Source organism: Lissotriton helveticus, chromosome 3_1 (genome assembly GCF_964261635.1).
Source record: "Lissotriton helveticus chromosome 3_1, aLisHel1.1, whole genome shotgun sequence".
NCBI classification, from domain to species: Eukaryota; Metazoa; Chordata; class Amphibia; order Caudata; family Salamandridae; genus Lissotriton; species Lissotriton helveticus.
In genome coordinates this window covers 1,557,822,988-1,557,845,855 of record NC_136061.1, presented here as the reverse complement: position 1 = coordinate 1,557,845,855, position 22,868 = coordinate 1,557,822,988, and the positions used below count along the sequence as shown (strand labels likewise).

The window sequence follows — 22,868 nt, the reverse complement described above, 5'->3', positions numbered from 1 at the left end:
CAAATCCTCTATCTCATGATGTATTTCAGTAATGTTTCGAATGTACTTCTCTAACGGTTTTGAATTGTCTGGAATGTAAGTGCAACATTCCTGGACCTTCAAAGCCTTACAGACTCCTCCCTCTTTGGCTAACAGAACATCTAGAGCAAGTCGGTTCTGAAGAACCATTGCCCTTATCGATTGCATCTCTCCTTCCACCAGCATTAGTGATCTAGCAGTACTGGCGGACAGCCTATCTACAACTGTTGCTAATCGTCTTATCTTAACGTCATTTAGTGCTATCCCTAAAATAGGAAACATAGCACCAAATACGTCTCCAACTACCTCCTCAGCGCTTACATCCCTTCTTCCTCTAGCTTGTGTTTTCCCCTCCATGATTTCTAAATCCTTAGCATGGTATATTTTGGGGAAGACAATTGCCAAATAACATGATCCATACCAATTATCTGGTAGTTTCACATATGCGTTTTTCCCACAGACAAAATATACATTTGGGATCACCTGCATTTCCTTCAAGAAATCTTTAGAATAGTACTCTAATTGGAAAGCATGTTCACAACTGACTTTTCCCACAAACACATTCTCGTAATAAGTTTCACTTCTGTGTATGCACAGTTTCCCCCTTTTCTCTCTATCTAGAGCTATTGGACCATTGCTACCCTTTCTTTGGTGTGCCCTTTCTTCCTCGGTCCAATCTGTTTTCCATTGACCTGAAGATTTTAAAATCTTTTGTCTCCTGTATCGATCATCCACCTGCCCTATACACTTTTTCTCAATTTCTGACACTTTACAAGTCAAATTATTCCTCCGGGCATGTGAAGTATCTAATGTTTTCCAAGGAAGGAAAAATTTCTGTAATCTGTCTTCACTCTTATAATAATCCCATTTATTTAAATGTTTGTAATTCGGCACTTCTGGTAACACTGAATCAAAGTTCGAAAAATAGTATTCAAACCCATCCTGTTCATAAAATATGCTCAGCAACAAACTACATGTGATTCCATAAGTCAATGGAAGATGATGGTATCTGATACCTTCGTCTACAGAGGCTGGCAGTTTCATACAGACATAACAATTTTTAGCCTCCATAGCATCAACATATTCATATAGCAATTTAGCATATGCATTCGATTTAAAGTTCCCCTGTGATTCATCTACATGTAACCTACGAGTCTCAGCTGCTAGTAAAGCTTTGTCTTTCTCTGTATTGTCCCCCTTTTTACTAGCAATAGTATGTTTCTGTGTCGATGTAATCTTTGGTTTTGTTGTTGCTTTCTCTTCGTTTTCATGTCCCACTACATATGATATTGTAACCACTAAAGCTATAAGAAAAATCACTACCACTAAAAGTGTGCCTATTATACATTTGGCCCTGCGGTTCGGGTTGCCAGCCTCCATGACCTCAAACAGTGTAGTTCCAGTTTTCTTTCTCAGCACAATGTCTCTAGCCGAATCACACCTGGAAGCTGATAATCTTCTCCGCAAGATCAGTCTTTGTGTTCTATAGCAACAGACAACCCTAGCCCTTCTCCGTCCACTAAATGGAAGTCCCTAGTTTCTTCTTCCACTCGGCGCTAGGTTATCTCTCCATTAATTTATTTACAAAGTCTTTAGCAATCTGGAATTATACGTGTTCCAACGACTCTCATCACACTTTCCAATATTTCTAAACGAAGAAGGAGCTCCTCGAGTATTGGACTCCTTGAACAACAAACCGGAAATTCTATTGTGTTTAAGACCAATTCTCTTATTCCACTCAGGAGAGGAGGATAGACAATATTGAGAGTCAGCAATCCTTCAACCTCCACTCCTGGTATCAGCAACTCTATTTCCACTGTTATGATGGGGTCAATTCTGGTCAGGGTCACTTGCCTCACCCTCCCAGTTCTGCGTGCTTCTGACATCTGCAGTGAGGTAGGTCCACTCAGGAGTAGAGTATCTTCTGCAAGGCACTCGCACCCTCCTTGATCTCCTTGAACCTTCATGTTCCTGCTCTTGCACACCTTCGTCCAGATCCGAGTCTTCGGATATAGGAGCAAGAGTTTCCTCTCGAGCTGGCTTCAAGCTTGGCCTCTTTTTTCTTTCAGGCCAAGTAGCTGCCCCACACCTTGTTCTCCTATTTCTTGTCCTCTCACTCTGTTCTTGATCACTCTGGACTTGTTCTGTGTCTGAGTTGTTTGCACAGCAGCTTTCTCCTTCTGTGGCAACTTCAGTTTCACTGCCGTTCTGTCCTTCTTCTTCTGGTTCTGTAGCGCTCCCAACTTCTTCAGACACCCCCACAGCTTGACTAATCCCCTCTAGTGGCTCACCGTCCACAACTGAATCTTCATCTGCGAGAGGAGCTGTTTCTTCTAGGGGTGCTGGAACTCTTCGAGTATGGGAAGCATGGATCCAATTCGGCAACCCTCTGCACTTCACAGCGGTATTCGTGGTAAGAATAACCTGGTAGGGCCCCTTCCAGCGCACGTCTAGGCAGTTCTTCCGGACATGTTTTTTCAGTAAAACCAAATCCCCTGGGCACAGATCATGACACAAGTCTCTGGAAGATGGGACCTCAGCAGCCTGCACCTGGAAGGACACAGAATGAATGGCGTCAGACAGTCCCTTGCAGTAATCCAGGATTAGGTCATCTGTAATGTTCAACAAAGCAGTGGTTGGGACAGTTGGAAGTCTCATTGCCCTCCCCATCAGGATCTCGTGCGGAGAGAGACCTGTCCTCCTGTCTGGTGTGCTACGCATACTCATGAGCACCAAAGGCAGAGCATCAGGCCAACTTAAGGAAGTCGATGAACATACTTTGGCTATTCGGGACTTCAGCGTGCTGTTAATCTGCTCCACGATACCTGAAGCCTCTGGTCGATAGCTACAGTGCAACTTCTGATCAATGTTCAATGCAGAGCAAAGCATCTTCACAACTTCACTGTTAAAATGAGTTCCTCGATCTGATTCCAGGGAGTTTGGCACCCCGTAGCGCGGGATCAACTCTCTAAGCAACAACTTTGCTACTGTGAGTGTGTCGCACCTGCGTGTAGGGTATGCTTCGACCCATCTGGAAAATATGCATACAACCACCAGAACATACCTGAGGCGGTTGCTTTTTGGCATTTCAATAAAATCTAATTGCATTCTATTGAAGGGCCCCCCAGACCTCCCAATGTGACTCATTGTAACCGGTGTTCTTTTCCCTACGTTCAGTTGCTGACATGTGACACATCTCCTACACACTGCTTCTGCTGCAGTCCTAAACTTAGGGCAATACCAAGTCTGCTTGAATACCCTCAGCATGGCATCTCTTCCTAGGTGTACTGGACCATGTATCTGTCGTGCCATTAGACTTACTAATTCCTCAGGTAACACTGCTCTTCCATCTGCTGAAACCCAAAAATCCATTTCACTTCTCACACAACCTGCTGTTTCCCATGCCTTTTTCTCAGAATCAGGTGCATTTTCTTGCATGTTTTTCAAATCCTCCCAAGTATCTACTGTTTCTAGCATCATGTTTAATTCGGTCTTTTCCTGAACCCCACCTACTTCCACCTCCGTGAAAGAATATCCTTGCTCCGCACAATAGCGGGCAACTTCATCTGCATATCTATTACAGTGACACAAAATCGGTATTTTTGGTGTGGGCTACACATTTGACGATTGCGATTTCAGCTGGACCTTGTAATGCTTCTAACAGTAATCGCACAAATTCTCCATTTCGAATAGGCGAACCAGAGGAGGTCATGTAACCTCTCTGAGACCACAACTGCCCAAAATCATGAACTACAGCGAAACCATATTGGCTATCCGTATAGATGGTGACTCTAATTTTGTTTCCTGCTATACAGGCACGTGTCAATGCAATGATTTCTGCCACCTGTGCGGAGTGTACTCCTTCCAGGCAAGCGGCTTCCACAACTCCAGTAATGGTGCAAACAGCATAAGCTGCTCTCAACCGACCAGTATCGTCTCTTAAACATGAGCCATCTACAAAGAAAATTTCATCAGGGTCGATCAACGGCTCATCCACGATATCTGGTCTTGGTTTCGTGCATAGTTCAGTCACATCAAGGCAATCGTGATCTTCACATTCTTCGCCTTCTATATCATTAGGAAGTGGCATTAGAGTAGCAGGATTCAAAACAGAGCACCTCTTAAGGGTCACGTTCTCCACAGCAAGTATAACTTGCTCGTAGCGCGTGAGCCTACTGTTGGTCATGTGCTGTGTCTTGGTCCTGGTCATCAACAATTCTACAGAATGCGGTACATACACCACTAACTGGTGTCCCATTACAATATTTTCACACTGTTCAATGCTGACACCTGTTGCAGCAACAGATTTGAGACATCCGGGCAACGCTGCGGCTACTGGATCTAAGGTAGCCGAAAAGTATGCAACTGGTCTACGGGCATTTCCATGAATTTGCACTAAAACTGACAAAGCACAGCCTTCTCTCTCACAGCAGAAAAGTGCAAATGGTTTCTCATAATCTGGCATTCCCAAAGCCGGAGCACGGCACAAATCCTCTCTCAGCTGCAGGAACGCCATCAAACAATCATTGTCCCATGGTACCGGATCACTCACCTCCTTGTGCGTCAGTTTCTGTAAGGGTTTTGCTTTCAGTGAAAAGTTAGCTATCCACTGTCGGCAATAACCAACCATTCCCAGGAACATCCTGACTTCTCTCTGTGTCGTAGGCGCATTCATTTTCATTATCGCCTCTATCCTATCTGGTGACACCTTGCGCTTTCCTTTTTCTATCCGGTGTCCCAAGTACTGTACTTCTGTCAGACAGTACTGCAATTTGCTCGGAGATACCTTGTGTCCATTTTCAGCTAAATGGTTCAGCAAGGCAATGGTATCTGTCTTACAAGCCTCTTCTGTTTCTGACGCAACAAGTAGGTCGTCTATGTACTGGACCAGAACCGAGTTCTGGGGCAGCACCAGACTTTCAAGATTCTTCTTCAACAGCTGGTTGAAAATTGATGGGCTATCTGTAAACCCTTGTGGGATACGACACCATGTTAGAACGCGATTTTCCAGCTTAAAAGCGAAGAGATACTGGCTCTCTTCATCTAATGGAATTGAAAAGAAAGCCTGGCAAAGATCTATCACTGTGAACCACTCAGCTTGGAATGGTATCTGAAACAATATCACTGATGGATTCGGTACCACTGGACAACATGAAACAACTATGTTATTAATCTTTCGAAGGTCTTGTACTATTCTAAATTTCCCACTAGGTTTCTGCAAACCCATAATCGGGGAGTTGCATGGACTACCCACGATTTCCTTCAGTATTCCCTGTTGAATCATAGAGTCAATTACAGGTTTTATTCCTGCAATCGTCTCCTGGAACAATTTGTATTGAGGCGTTCTTGGATAATCAACATTTGATTTCACCATGATCTTCACTGGTTCTACACCTTTGATCAGTCCTATCTCTTCTCCAGTAAAATCCCATACCTCTGATGACACTGCATCTCGTAAATCCCATGGAAGGTCCTCCACAGTCAGGGTAGGGTACAGTTCTATGCATGTTCTCGAATTTGTAACTTTAAAGGTAGCATCATCGTCTGTAGTCTGTACCTCCACTCCCTGAGGTGTGCAGTATATTGTGCAGTTCAGTTTGCACAATAAGTCCCTTCTTAACAAACACACAGGACTAGAATCACATACCACAAACTGATGTTCATCGGTGTAGTTTCCTATTTTCACTGACACTGGTTCAGTCAAAGGGCTATTCATTCTCCTGTTTGCAACTCCTACCACCTGAATTGTTTCCCCCGACATCGGTAGATCCGGAACCACTGCCGATCTCAAAGTTGATCGAGTAGCTCCGGTATCAACCAAGAATGTTGTAGGACACCCTGCCACTTCAGCCTCAACAAACGGTCCTCTTTGATCCACCTCTAGAACTGCCCCGAGGGTACAGTCCTCCTGTCTGTTTACACGTTGTCCCGTCAATGGATCAACGTAGTAACTCTCTTCTCCGTCTACAAAGAGGGGCATTTGTCTATGGATCTTTCCCCCTGTCGAAATCTTTGGTGGCTGCGGGAACTGAGCGCGTGGAGCCGAAGTCCCCCCTTTGGCCACCTTACCCTTTGTCACTGTCACCCTTTGGACTGGGACTTCCTGAACTTCCTCCTCTAGAACTTCTAGTTCTCCATTTTCAGGGTTATAGGGACACTCGCGTCTCCAATGTCCCACCTGGTGACACTGGTGGCACTTTGTCGTTTTCTTCAATGTAGCAAAGTCTATTCTAGGTCTCGAGTTTTTCTCGCTGTCCTTATTCTGATTATTAGATTTCCGTCCCATTGTCCCTGTTCCCTGTTGCTGCTGTCCTCCCTTTCCAGCTGACTGCATTTGCACCACCATCAGCTTCTCCTTTAGTTTCTTTGCCTTAGAATCTATCTCATCACTACAATACCTTGCATACCTCAAAATCTCATCCAATGGTTTGTTTTGCCAACAAATTAAATGTTGCTGAATCATCAAGCAGATATCAGGTCTCAACCCCAAAACGAACTTTGATACAAACTGTCCTATATCTTTGGGATCCATTACATCTAGTCCACTATATTGTTTGAACGTTTTCAGCAATCGTTCATAATACTCATGAACTGTCTCCTTGGGTTCTTGTCTTGTTCGGTCTATTTTTACCCAATCTATGTATTGTGGTGGCACCTTATCTTTCAGCCAAGTTATTACCCTTTCATACTTTAACATTACACTTTCTGACGGTCCATTAGTGAGAGCATCCCTTTCTGGTTCTGAAGTTGGCCACTCGACACTAGACTTGCATGCTGTCCACAAATCTCCTGGGACCACAATATCGAATAAGGTGTTCAAATCAATCCACAATACCTTTGAGATCTTGACAAACCTTTCTACCTGCTTGTACCACTCCACAGGATTATCCCTTAACTTCGGGAATGAGTTTGTAAAGGCAGCCAAATCTCCCCTACTCCAGGGCACATGTACATAATTCCCATTCGATATTTCTCGCAAAGAGAATGCCTCCATCTGCATTAGCCTTCCCCCTGGAGACATCACATTCATGCTTCGCCTAACAGTTCCCTTTTTGGACCACCTCTCTTCCCATTTATCCAGATCTATCCATGCTCTTATTCCTGTGATCAGTTCCCTTATGTGTGTTTTCAATCCAGTTGTCCTCCTCTCATCTAGGTCCTGATCTGAATAATGCAACCTGTGGTTACCCTGTAATGCCTTGGTTCTGGACAAATCTACCATATACTTGTCTGCTAGTACAGACAGTTTCTCATGTGTTGTCCTTGCCTTTCGAGTGATGTCCTTTGCTATAAACAGCAGCTCATCTTGTTCGTACATCTCAATCCTTTCCAAAGCCAACGTACCATCTATTATCTCATCCAAGTCAGATTTTAAGCTGGTCACATCGAGTCTTTTGGCTTTGATCACAGCCGTCAACATGCCATCTCTAGATAGTCCATTTACATCTCTCCCATCACAGCTCTGAGTCCTACGCCTAGGCTCAGGTGAGCTATGGGGAGTCCTCCCATGTTCCCATCTCTCCAAGTCCCATGCTGTTCCATCCTCTCTGGGTGCATAGTGAAACACTCCTCTATTTCCCATAGACCCACATTTCCCATCCTGCCGGGTTTCTCTAGGTGCATGGTAAGACATTCCGTTATTCCCCATTTCTTCACCATTTGCCGGTGGTCTCTGATCACTCGACACCTGGCAAGACCCTTCGCTGTTCCCACGACTCCAGTGCTGTATGTTATCATTGGGTGCATGGTGAGTGCATCTAAACCTTTCCCTGTACTCTTGTGTCCTTTGATCTCCCTCACTTTGAATGAGACGAGATGTCTCTCCACACTCCGTACTTCTGTTTCTTTGTTCCTGCCCATTTCCTCCGTCAATATGACGTATAACTCCTCTACTCTCCTGACTTTTACCGTCCCACTCCTGACTGCTTTCGCTAGCCCCGCAGTGAGATAATGTCCCTTTGCCTCGACTTCCCCATTCAGCTTCTGCTTTTGACCTGTTGCTCGGTGCTTCTGTGGACGCATCCCATTCTCTCAAATCAGCCCTCAGCTCTTAGTAGGATTTCGGCCGTGGTCCCCTCAGGTCCATCGGTCCTCTCTGACCCCCCTGCTCCGTTACGGGACCCACTGCTGAATCTAATGGGGTGCTCCACGTTATCGGTCCTGGCAATTGCCTCCAGGCATTTGTCGTGTTATTCCTCCTTTCCATTTCAACTCTTTCTCTGTCTAGCTGCACCTGTTCTTCCTCTTTCCCCTTTTCTGGGTGATAGATCGACCGTATGGGACCTATGGTAACGGGTACTTGAAGAGCATCTGGCAATCCATGAGACTCAGCCCTTTCTGTTGCTGGCGTCTTCTGCACCACAAACCTTCCGACTACTCTCTGTACAGGACTATGTTGAAGTGTCCCTTCATCTTTGGTAGGTACCCAATCCGCTAAAGGGAGTGGCCTATACCCTTCTATGCCAACCCTGTCTTCTTTTGGGAGCCCCGTACCTTCTGTCTCCCTATTGTCCGGAGGTGGTCTATCTATCAACAACCTATTTATGAGGCCATCCTCCGACTCGCTCTCATCATCCTCTTCCATGGGTTTCTTTCCACCTGTAACCTCTCTCATGGGGTACAACTTATCTACCTCAATCACCTGTACCCTCCACTTCTTGGCTTCTTCATCCCATTTAGCATCTTGCACTGCCCTTACTGATCGCCTTACCCTTTCTTGGCGTCTGTTCTGACTCCTGTCGTGCGCCGCCCTAATCCACGCATTAAGGGCCTCAAACTGTGTTGGTCTAGGCAAAGGTCTCAGTGAGGACATAACCGCTTTCAGCTGATGTAACACTTCTAGTCTAAACGTTCCGTATTTCGGAAAAGTCAGTTCCTCATTCCCTTCTGTAATCTTACTCCAAGTATCAAGCCACAGTATAGTATGCAACCCAACATTCGTTGCCATATAGTGAGCTGGTGTACCCTCCGGCGGTGCCTCTTCCCCGTAAAAAGATTCTCTTCTTTTTCTCTTTAAAAATCCCTCTCAAACATTTAAAACACTTCATGTTCAAAATCTACAAAATTTCTATCTTCTCCGCGTTCGTTTACTTCCTGATGACAATCCACCAATCTCAACGTGGTTTTCGCTATCTGGCCTATCACTGCGCGGCTCTTCACTGACGTCACACCAACCGCCCTATCACAGCGCGGCTCCTGCCGACGTCACACCAACCGCCCTATCTCAGCGCGGCTCCTGCCGACATCACACCAACCGCCCTATCACAGCGCGGCTCTCGCCGACGTCACTCGTTCCCCTTCGCAGCAGTTCCCCTCCTCTCTCCGCTCGTCTCTCGGTCATGCATGCGTCCCATTCATACTTTAAAAATGATTACTTCCGACCAAGCGATCACTTTCCTTGACTGTACGTCCACAGTCTAACTGTAATTGTCACCTTAACTTGACGAAATGTCTTTCCGTGTACGTCCAGACAATCGCCTTCTCTGATAGGTTACTTGCACACGGTAACTTTCGACCTGCGTCCGTTACCCACACACTCACTCTTGCATTCCCCCTATCTCGGTCCTGCGGGCGATCAATGGTACCTCATGAGCCCCTTACTCTGGTCGACAACTACTCTGGATGTTCGATACACCCGAACCACTTAAGCTCTTCCCCGAACTTAAGATTTTACCAGGTTGCGCGCGCTCACAACCTTCTCACAATCACACTACAGGCATTCAACTCCGCATGACATTACAATACAAATACAACACAAAACACCGCAATCTGTCCACGCATGACCCTTGTTATACTCACTCTCGTCCAATTCTGCTGCTTTTCTCTCGCGCCGCCAGCACCTTCTTCGGCATGCCACCTCTTGATCTAGGGACTTTGGGGTAAACTTAACCTAGTCTAGATCACCTTCCTCAAGAAGGTAACCATCCTCACTCTGCTACCAACTGTTAACGCGGGATTGTTGGTCTATAGTTATAGATCTAGATCCCAACTCAGGTCGACTGAACCGTTGGTACCTGTCGTTGAGTAAAAGGCAATCCACTACTAAGTTAATCAGTTAAAGACTTACTCCACTCTAAAGAACCACTCAAGCTTAAAAGTTTAAAAGTTTATTACAAAGCCAAACTTAACTGGAGATACAAACATCTCAGAATAAGGTTCAAAAGATACACGGGTATCAATACAAACATGAATTCTCTAAATGCTCTTAGTCGGCAGAAGAATATCACCAAAGCCAATTCAAATATCATCAGAGTTGCAAGAATAGACACAAGCTGTAGCTTAAGAGTCATTTACAGAAAGGAAAGAAATCAGATTAGACTATCCCTACACTAGACTAAGTGACATCCCTACTTAACAAGATCTTAACCTAAAAAGGTGTCAGCAGTGGTGACTTCCAAAGAAGAACACACACTTCCCTTAGTCTTTGTTCCAAAAACGATGTCTTGCAGTTCCCTATCTGCCTACCCATCCGCTCTCTTAGGTTCCTCAGATCATCTGCCTTGCCTCCACCCAGGGGTGCTGTCCCTAATACAAAATCACATTTACATTAGAAACGCCCCCAAAGACGCCCCTCACGTGGTGTTGGTTCTGGCGGCAACTTCCATGCTGGTACTCCTTCTAGGCCCATCGTTAGCGTTGACCTTGCTTCCCAGGCTCCTCTCGGGCAAGACGGTACCCCCAGGAAATTCCTGAAGACTCCTCCAGGCCTGTACCAGGCTCTCTTGAACAAAAGTCTATTCATCACTTTCCTGATTAAACCCCCTCGCACCTGCAAAAGACACTTTCTCTGTGGGCCCCAAATTCCGGCCTCCACCATATCTTTAAGTCGTAAACCATATAACAGGCTCTGCGTCCTGTGCCTAACACGACCTTTCTCTAACGAGCACATGCAGATCAAACGAAATGACTTTATCTATTCAGGCCTGTTAGGATTCCATGAAACGGGCCTATGCACTTCTACAAAACATTTAATTTCTTAGTTTAAACAGTATTCTAACTTATAACACAGAATGATTATATAAAGCGTCTAAAACATTTTTCGGTTCTATTAATCAATAATACTTTGAATTATAACAACATTAAAATCCATCTCATGTGGAAATGCATCAGCTTCTTGTACTCTTTGTGAACTGCCATGTGGCCTACACATTTCTACGTTTAGCAGAATTACATTTTCCCTTACAACAGCCACATAACATGGGATTTCAACATCATTCCAACATCACTACACAATTCTATATTAACTTTTCACACTGATATATGTATTAGCCTTCTAATTAAACACTCTTATATATGGTCACTCTATATATTTGACACCCTTATATAATCTCTACTAGGCTAATGCAACGTGCTTGTAAATATGGGGCACTTCTACAATTTTTCTTAATTTGCGCTCTCTCAATAATAAAGCTTATTTTCACAAAAAAAGAAAAAAAAGCTAGAAGATGCACTCATGCTAAAAATCAGCTGTACTAACCCGCACTCAGTTGGCCCATATAGCTGATAAACTGTCAAATCAGCGTCACTGACAACAGAGGGCGGGGCTCCGATTCCGTGGGAGAGCAAATATATATTCTAATAAGAACTGAAGATTACCAGGAATTTTTTACATGCCCGCAGTTCAGCAAGAAAGATGCAGTCTCATCGGGCTCAAAGATATTTATATCTACGCCGAGATTGTGATTGGTTACTGAGCTCTGTGTGGTACATGTTGTAGTTAGTTGGTCGTTCGGTAAGCATGAAGGTATTTTATTTTTCTCTCCTCTACCTTTATTGAACTTTGGTAGGCTGCTCTAAAAATAAAGCGAGAGAGGGAATGAATAGGCATTACCTTCAGCCTTGACACAGTATTTGGAGCACCAGCACAAAGAACGGGGCACACTACACATTTTTTGGCTTTCATTACAACACTGCCTCGCTATTTATAGTTGCACGTGTGATAACTGGAACTGTGTGGCGGTCTGCGAAAAGATTTTGTGCATTACTGCAAGCAGAAACAGTGTCCACCCAGTTTGTACACCCGTGGAATGCCGCATAATATTCCGATGCCTTGACTAGTGCCAGGAATAAGTAGGCACAGAGCCTAAACTGAGAATACAACAATGTTTTCTGTTAAAGCTTTTGTTTAGTAAATCTTTGTAACTGCTTTATTTTAATCCATTGCTACTGAATCATTTCACTGTCTGGCATTGTGTCTGACAATTAATTTCCGGTGAAATTGGTGGCACTTGGAATTAGGACAATCCCTTTCCAAAACAGGGACACTTGCTGGTCTGTCTACAAAGAGTCACTAGAGATTGTAAAGGGGTTCACTGCTTATGATATATGAATATTTAGTTCCTTTCTGATTTCATTTATCCTTGTTGAGCAAACATCTTTATGAATTTAGCACAGCATAGAATTGTATTTGTGGCAGTTTAGGGTAAGTACTTCGTTACAAAGGCCGCACCTCTTGTGAGAGTCCAAATTAGTCCTGTTAGGCCATGACCCTTTTAGAGACCTCTACCTTCTTCATTCCATTTAAAGCACCCGGTTTATAAATGGTTTCAGTGGTTTACTATGTAACAAATAGTTGTTATGAAGAATGAAGAAGAGCCTTCTGCACCTAAAGCGAGGGTATTGCAACTTGAAGAAAACTGTTATTCCAACCATTGAGACTGTAACTGATAAACAGATCATAACCACGGAATACAGCCTGAACAACGCAGGCTGAGCCACTCGTGTTCCAACATCGCAAGTGGTCCCACCAGTTTCGGCTGGCTTGGCTTGCGGGTGGTTGGGCGAAGGTTAAGGGGGGGAGCGGGGGAGGTCGCATGAGGTGGGGTGTCATAATAAAAAAAAAAAAAGTAAAACTTACCTTGATGCCAGGTCCCGTGTCTTCTCGTCTCCTGCTTCTGACAGGAACAGGGAGCAGGCAGCCAGGCTCCCTCCCCTAAGCCAATCAAAACGCTGCAAGCAGTGTTCTGATTGGTCAGAAGTGTCGTAACAAGGCGCTCAGCCAGGGGCTAGAGGGGTGGGCATGTTTGTTCTCCATGCAGGCTGCATTGCAGCCTGCATGGAGATGGGAAAAGTGCGCATGACTGGTTTGGGCGGCCCGAGAGGGCCGACCAAACAGTCTTTGCCCACACAGGAGTGGGCACACCACTCCTTTTGTGCCCTGCTCGGAGAGCAGAGCACCCCGCCCACCCGCAAACCAAACATAAAATGATAATAACTAAAAGCTATTACCATTTTATTTTTTTGCTTCTCGCACTGGGGCGATGCTCCTCCGCCTTAGCGGAGGAGTCAACGCTGGCTACCCTGCTTGCCTTAACCATGCATAGGGCTTAACCACGTATATGCATGGTTAAGGCAGTGCATGGTCTAGCTGCTGCTGGCCGGAAGCCGGAAGAGAATGGATCGGGACACGGTGAGGTAAGTGGGGCTGGGTTTTGGGGGAGTGGGTGTAGTTTGTAAGTGTTGGAGGTAGTTTTTAGGGCTGGGGGTTTGGGGTAGTTTTCAGGGCTGGGGGGGTCGGGGTAGTTTTTAGGGCTCTGGAGGGGTGGGTAGTTTTTAGGGCTTAGGGTAAGCTGGGATTGTTTTTAGGGCTTGGGGGCCAGGAAAGGTTTTAGGACTCGGAGGGGGGTCAGCGGCATAGCTGGGGGTGTGGAGGGCGGTCTGCCCCAGACTGCACTGTTTTTGGGGGCGGCAGAGGTGACTACCACCAACCCCCCCACGAACAAGTCAGTCGTCTGCCGCCACCCCGCCTCGGGTCAAGTTGTTTGTTGGCCACCTACCCCAGCTCTTACCTGCACAAAGCAGCAAACTTAAGGTCCCTCCCAGGTGGCATTAGGGCTAGCTACGCCACTGGGGAGGGGGTTGGTTTTCCCGAGATGGGGGGTAGGTCAAGGTGTCAGGGCAGGGGCTTGGGGGCTGTTTTCGAGATCAGGGCGGTGGGCAGGGATTAGGATACTTTTTAGGGCTAAGGGCAGGGTAGGTTTTAGGGCTCTGGGGGTCGGGTAGTTGTTAAGACTTGAAGGGGCAGTTAAGTATTTAGGGCTCAGCGGGAGGGGGTTGGTTTTCAGAACGGAGGGGGTTGTTTTAGATTTCTTGGCAGGAGTCGGGGAGTAAAACGTACCTGATAAGCATTCACCATGGATGTGTCTTTGCCATACATGCCTTAACAACGCATATTTAGTTGTAAGGGTATGCGTGGGAAAGACATAGGCGTGGTTGAGACTTGTGTAGTTAAGACCGTGTGGAACCGGCATGCGTGGTAAACACATGCGTGGTTCCATCACACAACTCATAACCACATCTTTCTCTACCATGATCTCTCTGAAATTACCCTACTGCTAGCTTACTAGATTTTTTCAATCAAGGAATAAGGCTGAAATCATGAAGTATGGTCAATTTGGGTGTCACTGAAATCGCTAAATATATATACATCGCCTTAAAATTCACATCTTTTACAGATTAAGAACTGTGCTCAACTGTCAAATGAAATATGTTTATTGGAAACGTTTCACAATGGATGAACAATGAAATATACTTGTCAATTCCAATAAAGATTGACAGAGTAGGTATTCATATTCAGAGCATGCTGTGCTTCTAATGCAGCTTGCTTATCGTTTTGCTTTATTTTGCGTAGTACAGTTTTGCTTGTGTTTTGGGTTCTTATATTGCTGCTGGTACTAATGGTTCATTTTCTGTCATTTTAGGTTTTCTTTGCAGATGTTTTGTGTTTTTAATTTGCATTTCAATTTTCCATCTTATTTATTATTTCTAGAAATAATTGTTGCACCCCAGATCTCACCATTTGATCAAAGTAAGTATTACACGATGTAGATTTTTCTGAGTTCAGTGTGGTTTTGTTTGCTTGTTTCCAATATCTGTAATAATTTTCATATTCAATTATGAATGAAAATGTTAATTGATGCACACTAAAGAGCAACATTAGTATCTCTTACCTATGCTAAACTGCTACATCAAGTAATTTATTAACTAGTTACTTCAAGGAGTTTTCCAAAACCTGTTATTAATAACAGCGAGAGGTTAAGATTTTCCAAAATAAAAAAATATGGTGTCCAACCTCGGACATAGAAAGCTGTATCCATACAGATTCTTCAAGATATCTGCATAAAATGAATGTAAGTCGTGTACACAGTGGTTATTTAGAAGTTCTGGGTTGGTTGGGCTGTCATGACCCTACCTTCAGTGCCTCTAGTATAGACCAGTCTATCGAAACTGTAAAATTGTGCATAGTCTACTAACTTGATATAGAAATACCAATGAATAATGACTCGGTGTGCCCCACCAGGAGTCAGTAAAGTCTTAAAAGGTGTAGGGCCAAATGTATGAACCAATTTTGCATTCGCAAGCAATCGGCCCGTTTCGAATGAAAAAAATCATTTTCCTATTTATCAAACCATATTTTGCAATTCGGTAACCTGTTACTGAATCGCAAAATTAGTTTTGGAATGAGTGTGTTTAGGGCATTCCTTCAAAATAACGAATTGCAGGGGTATGTATGAATGTTTTCTGACTGTGAATGCGGTCGCAAAACATTTGCATTTTACCAACAACTTCAAGTTGGTCATAACCCATTCGCAAATGGGAAGGGGTCTCCAAGGGACCCGTCCTCTTTGAGAATGGTGGCAAAAACGTTTTTTAAGAGTAGGCAGTGGTCCCACGGACCTTTGCCTGCTCTTAAGAAATGAAAAGAAAACTTTTCTCTTTTTCTTTTCCAAAGGCCACACGTTTTCCTTATAAGGAAAATGGACTGCATTTAAAAAAAAAAAGTATTGCTTTATTGAAAAGCAATCACAACAGGGTAGTCTGCAGACCCTAGCAGGCCACATCCCCGTGATTTTAGCAATTCTTTGGGGGGGTGCAAATTGCGACCTACCTCAATGATATTAATGAGGTAGGTCGATATAACTCTTGGAGTTTCATACATTAGGAATAGCAATTACCTAATTACGATTAGCCGAAAATCGCAATTAGGTAATCACTAAATCTAATGTTGATATATGTGGCCCTTAGAGAGTTAAGAAACAACTGGTGATATTTTAAATGCTGTGGCACTAAAGCCGACATAGAAACCTGCACAACAGATTGTTAAGGAGGGCCCTATGAGTGCTGTGTTTTTTTCTCTCTGGAAAGGGATCTCATATGCGAGGAATGGGCAAGTGTTGATAGAACGTGTAGAATTGAAAAGCCTTTCACAACCATTATAAATTTGTTTCGCCCACAACTAAATAAGCCATTTTCCAACGTTGGGCTCCAAAAGTTATTGAAAGCAATCTATTAGTGAGGGATAGGTTTTTAAGCGTATCAAGGTTGCGTACCGCATTCATAGTTACCGTTTTTTGTTGGTGGAAATAAAGACATCACAGTTTGTCCATGTAGTAGAAACGTGTCATGGAAAGTGATCATTGAGCACATTTCCAGATACAAGATAGCCAATGGTGTATCTTGCAATAAATGCTAGGGGGTGTGAGTCTGAGATTTTCCAAATATCAACCAGTAACCGATTTTAAACTCTATTGGTAGATAATCACTATTCAAGTCAAGTCAATAAGTCTTTATTTCCAATTTTCATCATAAAAGACATTCTATACAAAAATCCAGCATTACATCCAATTCATGTAGAAAAGTTGGTATCACAGTATAATAAAAATAGAAATAAATAGAAATGCTAAAACCAGGATTCAAAAGGTATTAAATGTGCAAAATGGCAAAAAACTTAGACATCACAATAATAATTAAAAGAAGAGACAAAAAAAGGGGTATACTCCAATCAGACCCAAGCCCCACAGGGGTTACCTCCAACGCCAAAGCCAATCGATTATATTACATCCACCACTAAATTAGGGGCTAATCTTATGCATCCGGAGTATCCATGCCCAGCTCATAAATTTGGCTACACCTACTACCACCAAAGTGGAGGTATCCGATTTCAGGATTCTACTTGCAGCCAGTGCAGATGTGGTTCCCAGTGCCCGGCAGACAGGTCTTAACCACCGCAGTCTGGGCTGTTGGTACTCTGGACAGACAAAAAGGAAGTGATCAATCGTTTCAACCTGATCTACACAAAATGGACATTTGTCACTACCTATGATGTTCCATCTGCTTGTTAGCCCCCGTAGCGGAAGGGTTCCTACCCTAAACTGATTATACAGTTTACGGTCTAGGGGTTTCGTTATTGTGTCCCAATATTCTTCCAGGTAGGAATCGTCCTTAATAACAAGAAAGGCTGCAGACATAGAACTACCTATCAGGGATTCATGCCTCTTGGCTTTGATTCTGGCCCAGTATATATCCCTGAAAATCTTTTTGGGTGGGAATACAGCAGTGTCAGGGTTAGCCCATAGCTCCCCCATCCCCATGTCAATTAATATTGATTTAATTTCAGTTAGCCAAGGGATCCTGTGAGCTCCTCCAGTTCCCTTAACTTCAAAAAGAGCCTTGGGATATAAGGAGAGTTCCGGCGTAGTCCACAGGCGCCGCCAAAACGCCAGTGGTCTATACCTTACTACGTCCTCAACGGGCTGACAGCCAAGGTCATACTATAGGGGTATATGTGGGGTTGATTGGGGAAGCCCTACCACTGTCCTACGGAATTTATTCTGAGCAACCTTTAGAGGGGCCACATTACTAAAGCCCCACAATTCTGCTCTGTACAGGACGGCTGGTAGGATTTTTAAATTGTAGATTTTAACCAAGGGGGCCATCGGTCTTGTTAAGGAGAGCTTATGTTCTTTAAGCAAAGCTCCACCTAATTGTGCATGTTTTACCCCTTGCATGCTGGTGACGAACCCCAGCCGTCACGCTCCGCGATGCTCGTGTGCTGATGACGGCTGGGGTTCGTCACGGCCCCGCCCTGTTCGTTTGTTTACCGCACAGCGGCGGAAACGGGCCAGCAGCGAAGGGGTTAAGGCAAGTAGATCTATCTGGGGTTTTCAGCTTAATTTATCACTGACAGTAACCCCCAGGTATGTAAGGACAGATGTCTGTTCCAGGGTGTCTCCTCCCATATGCACTCTTGCCCTGACTGGTCGTGTGCCGTGGAGAACCATAAATTTGGTCTTCCCCACGTTGACCTCCAGCTCATGTTCGCTACAAAACAACTCAAAACGAGACAGTGCCAGCTGTAATCCCTGTCCCGTCTTGGATATTAAAAGAGTGTTGTCTGCGAACCTGAGCAGGAGCACCTTCATACCAGCCAGGGTTGGTGCATCTGTTGGATGGTTAGTAAGGTATTTACCCACCCCGTTAATAAACAAGGAAAACAGGGTGGGGGCCAATACACACCCTTGTCTAACCCCTTTAGACACTTCAAATTCTTGATGTTACCTACCCTGGTTTACCCCAGCGAACCTGGGCATAAGTATGTTCGTGGAGATTAACCAATATCATCACCAGCTCGCGCGGCATACCCATCCCCAACAGAACTTCCCAAAGTTTGGCCCTAGGCACAATATCAAATGCAGATCTTAAATCCACGAAGGCTGCAAACAGCATACCACCCCCCAAGATTACTTCCTTCCAATACAGGAGCATGAATTTAAAAGCTTGATCCAGGGTCCCAACATGTGAACGAAAGCCCGCCTGGAAGGGTGTAAGTATGTCAGTTTCGGACATCCAACTCTGGATGCGTCTCAATACCAAGCGGGCAATGATCTTTTGGACTGCATCGATAAGGCTTATAGGCCGGTAGTTGGCAGGGCGCGGAGCGATCGCCTTTCTTATAGATCGGCAATATCTCCGCCCCATACCATGAATCGGGGACCGGTGCTCCTCTAGCAAGGGCATTGGCCAGAGTTGTCAAATATGGCACCCACAATGCTGGCTCTTGTTCTAATAGGTCAGCTGGAATGCAATCGGGCCCGGAGCTTTACCACTCAGGATTAATTTGAGAACCGCCTCCACCTCACTGGGGGCAAATAACAGTGTCTCATCAGAACTGAGGGGCAGTAATGTTTCAACTGGACCTACCCTTATTTGGAACAGGTTCTCAAAGTATCTTACCCACTGTTGGGGCTCAACGTGGTTTGTGGGGATCCTATGTTGCTGGCAATGACCCCACTTGAGAACGTTCCAAAATTGTGTCATCTTCCTCCCCTCACAGGCCTGAAGTAGCTCCCTCCAGCGATTCTCATCCCAGTTTTACTTTGCCTGCGCTTGAGCGCCTTTATATATAGCCCTACAACTTCGAATAGCATCAGGAAGTCTAGATTTAATGGCAATAATCAGGGCACTGTGGGCCTGTCTGCAGCTATTGTCATACCAGGAGCTTGGGCTCTGAGCTTTATTTCCCTTGGTTTGTAATACATGTTTAATAAAAAACGATTTGAGCCTCAAGAATAAGTCACTATGGATGCCCAACAATTTAGCATCAAGCACCTCCTGGAACTGCAAGCTTTGTATTATTTCCATGGAGGAACTAACCATGTCTGTTTTGGCAACCCGAGATCTTTCATTACTGGCTATCTTTGGCCACCGAACCCTTCTCAAATCATTAGTTAGGGTAATTAACTCCTGTACAGGAGCGGCTACAGCTATAGGAATATTAGTAAAGCTGCTATCGGATATAGTCAGAATCAGGGGATTGTGGTCACTTTCTGGCCTTTTCGCCATCACCATATCTATGATGGCCGACCACATCTCAACTTTGACTAAGATATAGTCAATTCAGGTCCCAACTCTGCCATTATCGAAGGTCATTTCACCTAGCCTATCAGACCTATTCTATTTATCAATTATACAGGCGCAGCGTTTTTTCACTGCTCTCCAGTTCAGCTCCGCGGGTCACTGCCACATGACCGTGGTAACAAATAGGAAAGCACATGTACATAGCTACCAAATGTACCCTAGTCGTACATGAGACCCCAGGACGGTACAGACTTTTTGCCAACAGCACTTTGCATGCTGGTGTTTTTATGACCATGCGTTTACTAGAGAAAGCATAATAGCAAGTCCCTGACTGCAAAGTGTATTGTTAATTGAAATGCCTGGCTACCAAACGGCGCCAAGCCATGTGTGACTGAGCCCGGACACCTTAGCTTGACGGCTTTTTACCCAAAACACTTTCCATGCAGCTATTACTGAGGCCACTTACAGTGTGAAAACAAAACTACAAAGCCCAAAATGCATTTGTTTGCTGAAATGCCAAGAACACCTGAAGGCATTGCAAAGAACACGATGCCACAGGCATGCCCATGTTTTAGAATACTATTTAACTGTATTGAGTATTTACCCATATGCATGTTCCTGCAACCTTCTCCATCTGTTGACAAAATAGCTCAGGAATGTAAACATTTGCCCCTGACCTCGGTTGTGACCATCATCATGTCACAGGTGTGAACACCATGCCAGCCGAGGTCAGTAAATTGAGCACCGTTGGGTACTAGGAGTGCTTATTATTTATTGCGTTGTGAAGTATGGTTATATGAAAACTATCTCAGTCAGCTCACGCTTATTTGAAGGTTGTCGACTTCCACTGTCAGATCTTCACCTATGAACCAGGAAAAGACCTTCCTTAGACTTCCATGGGGTCTCCCCGCTCAATAAACCTTTCTCGGCCTCCATAACTGCAGTCCCCTTCCACATTCACCTGACTTCTCTGTTCCTCCTGCTCTGCCTCCTTTCTCCAGTGTCCATGTCCCTACGCTGATTCCTGACTCCTTGTCCTGAAATGTCTGCATTCCTGTCCCCAAGTCTCCCTTCCCCAGTGTTTGTCTTGTCCTAGTTTGGTGTCCCGGTCTCCCTGACTCAGCATCAGGTAACCCATAGTCGAAGGGCCATGTACAGATGTATAAGGACTGCACCACAGAGTCCTTATCTTCTATTCCAGTGCCCTTGTCTTGCTGTTCCAAGGTCCCAGTCTCTGTGTTTCAGTCTCAGGGCCTGATTCAGATCTTCGCGGAGGGCTTATTCCATCACAACGGAGACTGATATCCCGTCTGCCAAAATATAAATCCCATTATAACATGTCGGCGGACAAGATATCCGTCACTGTTGTGATGGTGTAACCCATCCGACAATATCTAAATCAGCCCCTTAGTGTCTCCCTGTCCTGATGTTTGTTTTTCCTAGAACAACAACTTGCTTACCCATGACTCGCTGTCTACATCACCGTGTACCGCTGTTTGTGCCTCCCTCCCATACATAATATGTCTTTCTGTCGCAGGTAAGTGGCGGGCACTGCCCACAGGCGTTTGTATCATATACTCTTTACTTGTCAATGAGGCTAGGTAGAAAAGAATATTTGACGTTTTATGCAATAATTTGGTATGACTTTGGTGATGGTCAACAATAAGAAAATTGAACTTAGTTACTTTTACTGTTGTTTTTTTAAAAACCTTTATTTTTTAGTTTTAGAATACAAAACATATGCAAATCAGCAGTCAGTGATATGCAAGGTAAAAGACTCTAGACATGTAATGTAGTATGACACTTTGACAGACAGGGTAATTTGCACTCAATCGGCAGTCCCCAACCTGGGGAAATCTGGCATCAAGCTCTTGTCACCCCCTCCTCCCCCCGCCTTTTCGACAGGGCCCCTGGAATCTGAACCTTCCATGCTCTCTGTTAGATTTGGGGGTCTCTAGTTGGCAGAGGTAGGTACCTTTGACCAAATAGGGACCCTTGCGTCTAGTCAGGGTAAGGGGTACACTCCCAAAATAACCCCTGCTCACCCCCTTGGTAGCTTGGCACGAGAAGGCAGGCTTATCTCAGAGGCAGTGTGAAAAGCCTTTGTGAACACATACAGTAACCCAGTGACAACACTACAGATGGACACCACATAAGTTGTAGTATACAAATAAGAATTTTTAAATAGACTTAACACAAGACGACAAATGACAAAAATTCACAATACTGTACTTTAAAAATGGTAGAAATAGCTTAGTTCTCTTTAGATGGTAAATGCGACACTTTAAGTTCAATGTACCTTTGGATGCGTAAAGCTATACAATGAAAGTGTTGCAGGGAAGGTGATGCATCGGTTTCTTACACAGGAACGGTGATGCGTCGGTTCCCTACTGCTGTGTTGGTTCTTCTCTGCATGGGGAGGTGATGCATCTGTTTCTTACTGCGCTTCCGTGGCTATGCGACCAGCAACGCCGTGATGCGATGAAGATCCGGTGCAATGAAACAAAATGGCGTCTTCTTCTTGATGCGACAAGGATGTGTGCACACCCGAATGCCGTGCGGCGACTCAACGAATATTCTGAGCCGCGACAGGCCCTGCGGCACGCTTCTCCGGTGATGCGACTGCTTCTACTGCGACACTCTTCTCCGGTGATGTGATGCGGCTGCGGCGACACCCTTCTTCAGTGATGCGACAGCTGCGGTGGCCACACGCTTCTCCGGTGATGCAATGGCATCTGCTGCGACGGCGACACTCTTCTCTGGCGATGCGAGATGCTTCTGTAATGCAATGCGGCAGCGGCGACACCCTTCTTCAGTGATGTGACGACAGCGGCTGCGTCGGCGTCACGCTTCTTTGTGAGTCGCGCTTCCAGCTCCTAGCAAAACACAGTCCCTCAGAAGGCCAAGCACAACAGCAGGCACTTCAAAAGAACTCAGGGGAGCTGGTTGGTGAAGTCTGTTATCCCTGAGACTTCAGCAGTAGGCAAGCTCAATTTCCAAGCCCTTGGAGGTCCTTTACAAGTTGATGAAAGTAGCACAAAGTTCCTTTCTCCTTTCTTTGGCAGTCAGACAGCCACTGCAGGCCAATCCCCCAAACAGCATTCACCTTAGGGATAGTCTCCTCCTCCAGTTTCTCTCTGGTTCCTCTCCTCAGCAAAAGTTCTTCTTGTTTCCCAAAAGTGATCTAAAGTTATGGGGTCTGGGTCCCCATATTT

The 22,868-nt window shown here is 45.0% G+C and overlaps 1 protein-coding gene across 2 annotated transcripts in view; it reads left to right on the top strand.

Moving 5' to 3' along the window:
* HOATZ (HOATZ cilia and flagella associated protein) overlaps positions 1-22,868 on the top strand; it is a 172,734-nt gene that overhangs the window by 19,728 nt on the left and 130,138 nt on the right. Inside the window, exon 2 of one of the 2 annotated variants that reach the window (XM_078683952.1) lies at positions 14,786-14,824. The exons of the other annotated variant lie outside the window; for it this stretch is intronic. Coding sequence (XP_078540078.1) covers positions 14,786-14,824 — 39 coding nt within the window. The remainder of the gene's footprint in view (positions 1-14,785; positions 14,825-22,868) is intronic. 2 annotated transcript variants of the gene reach the window in all.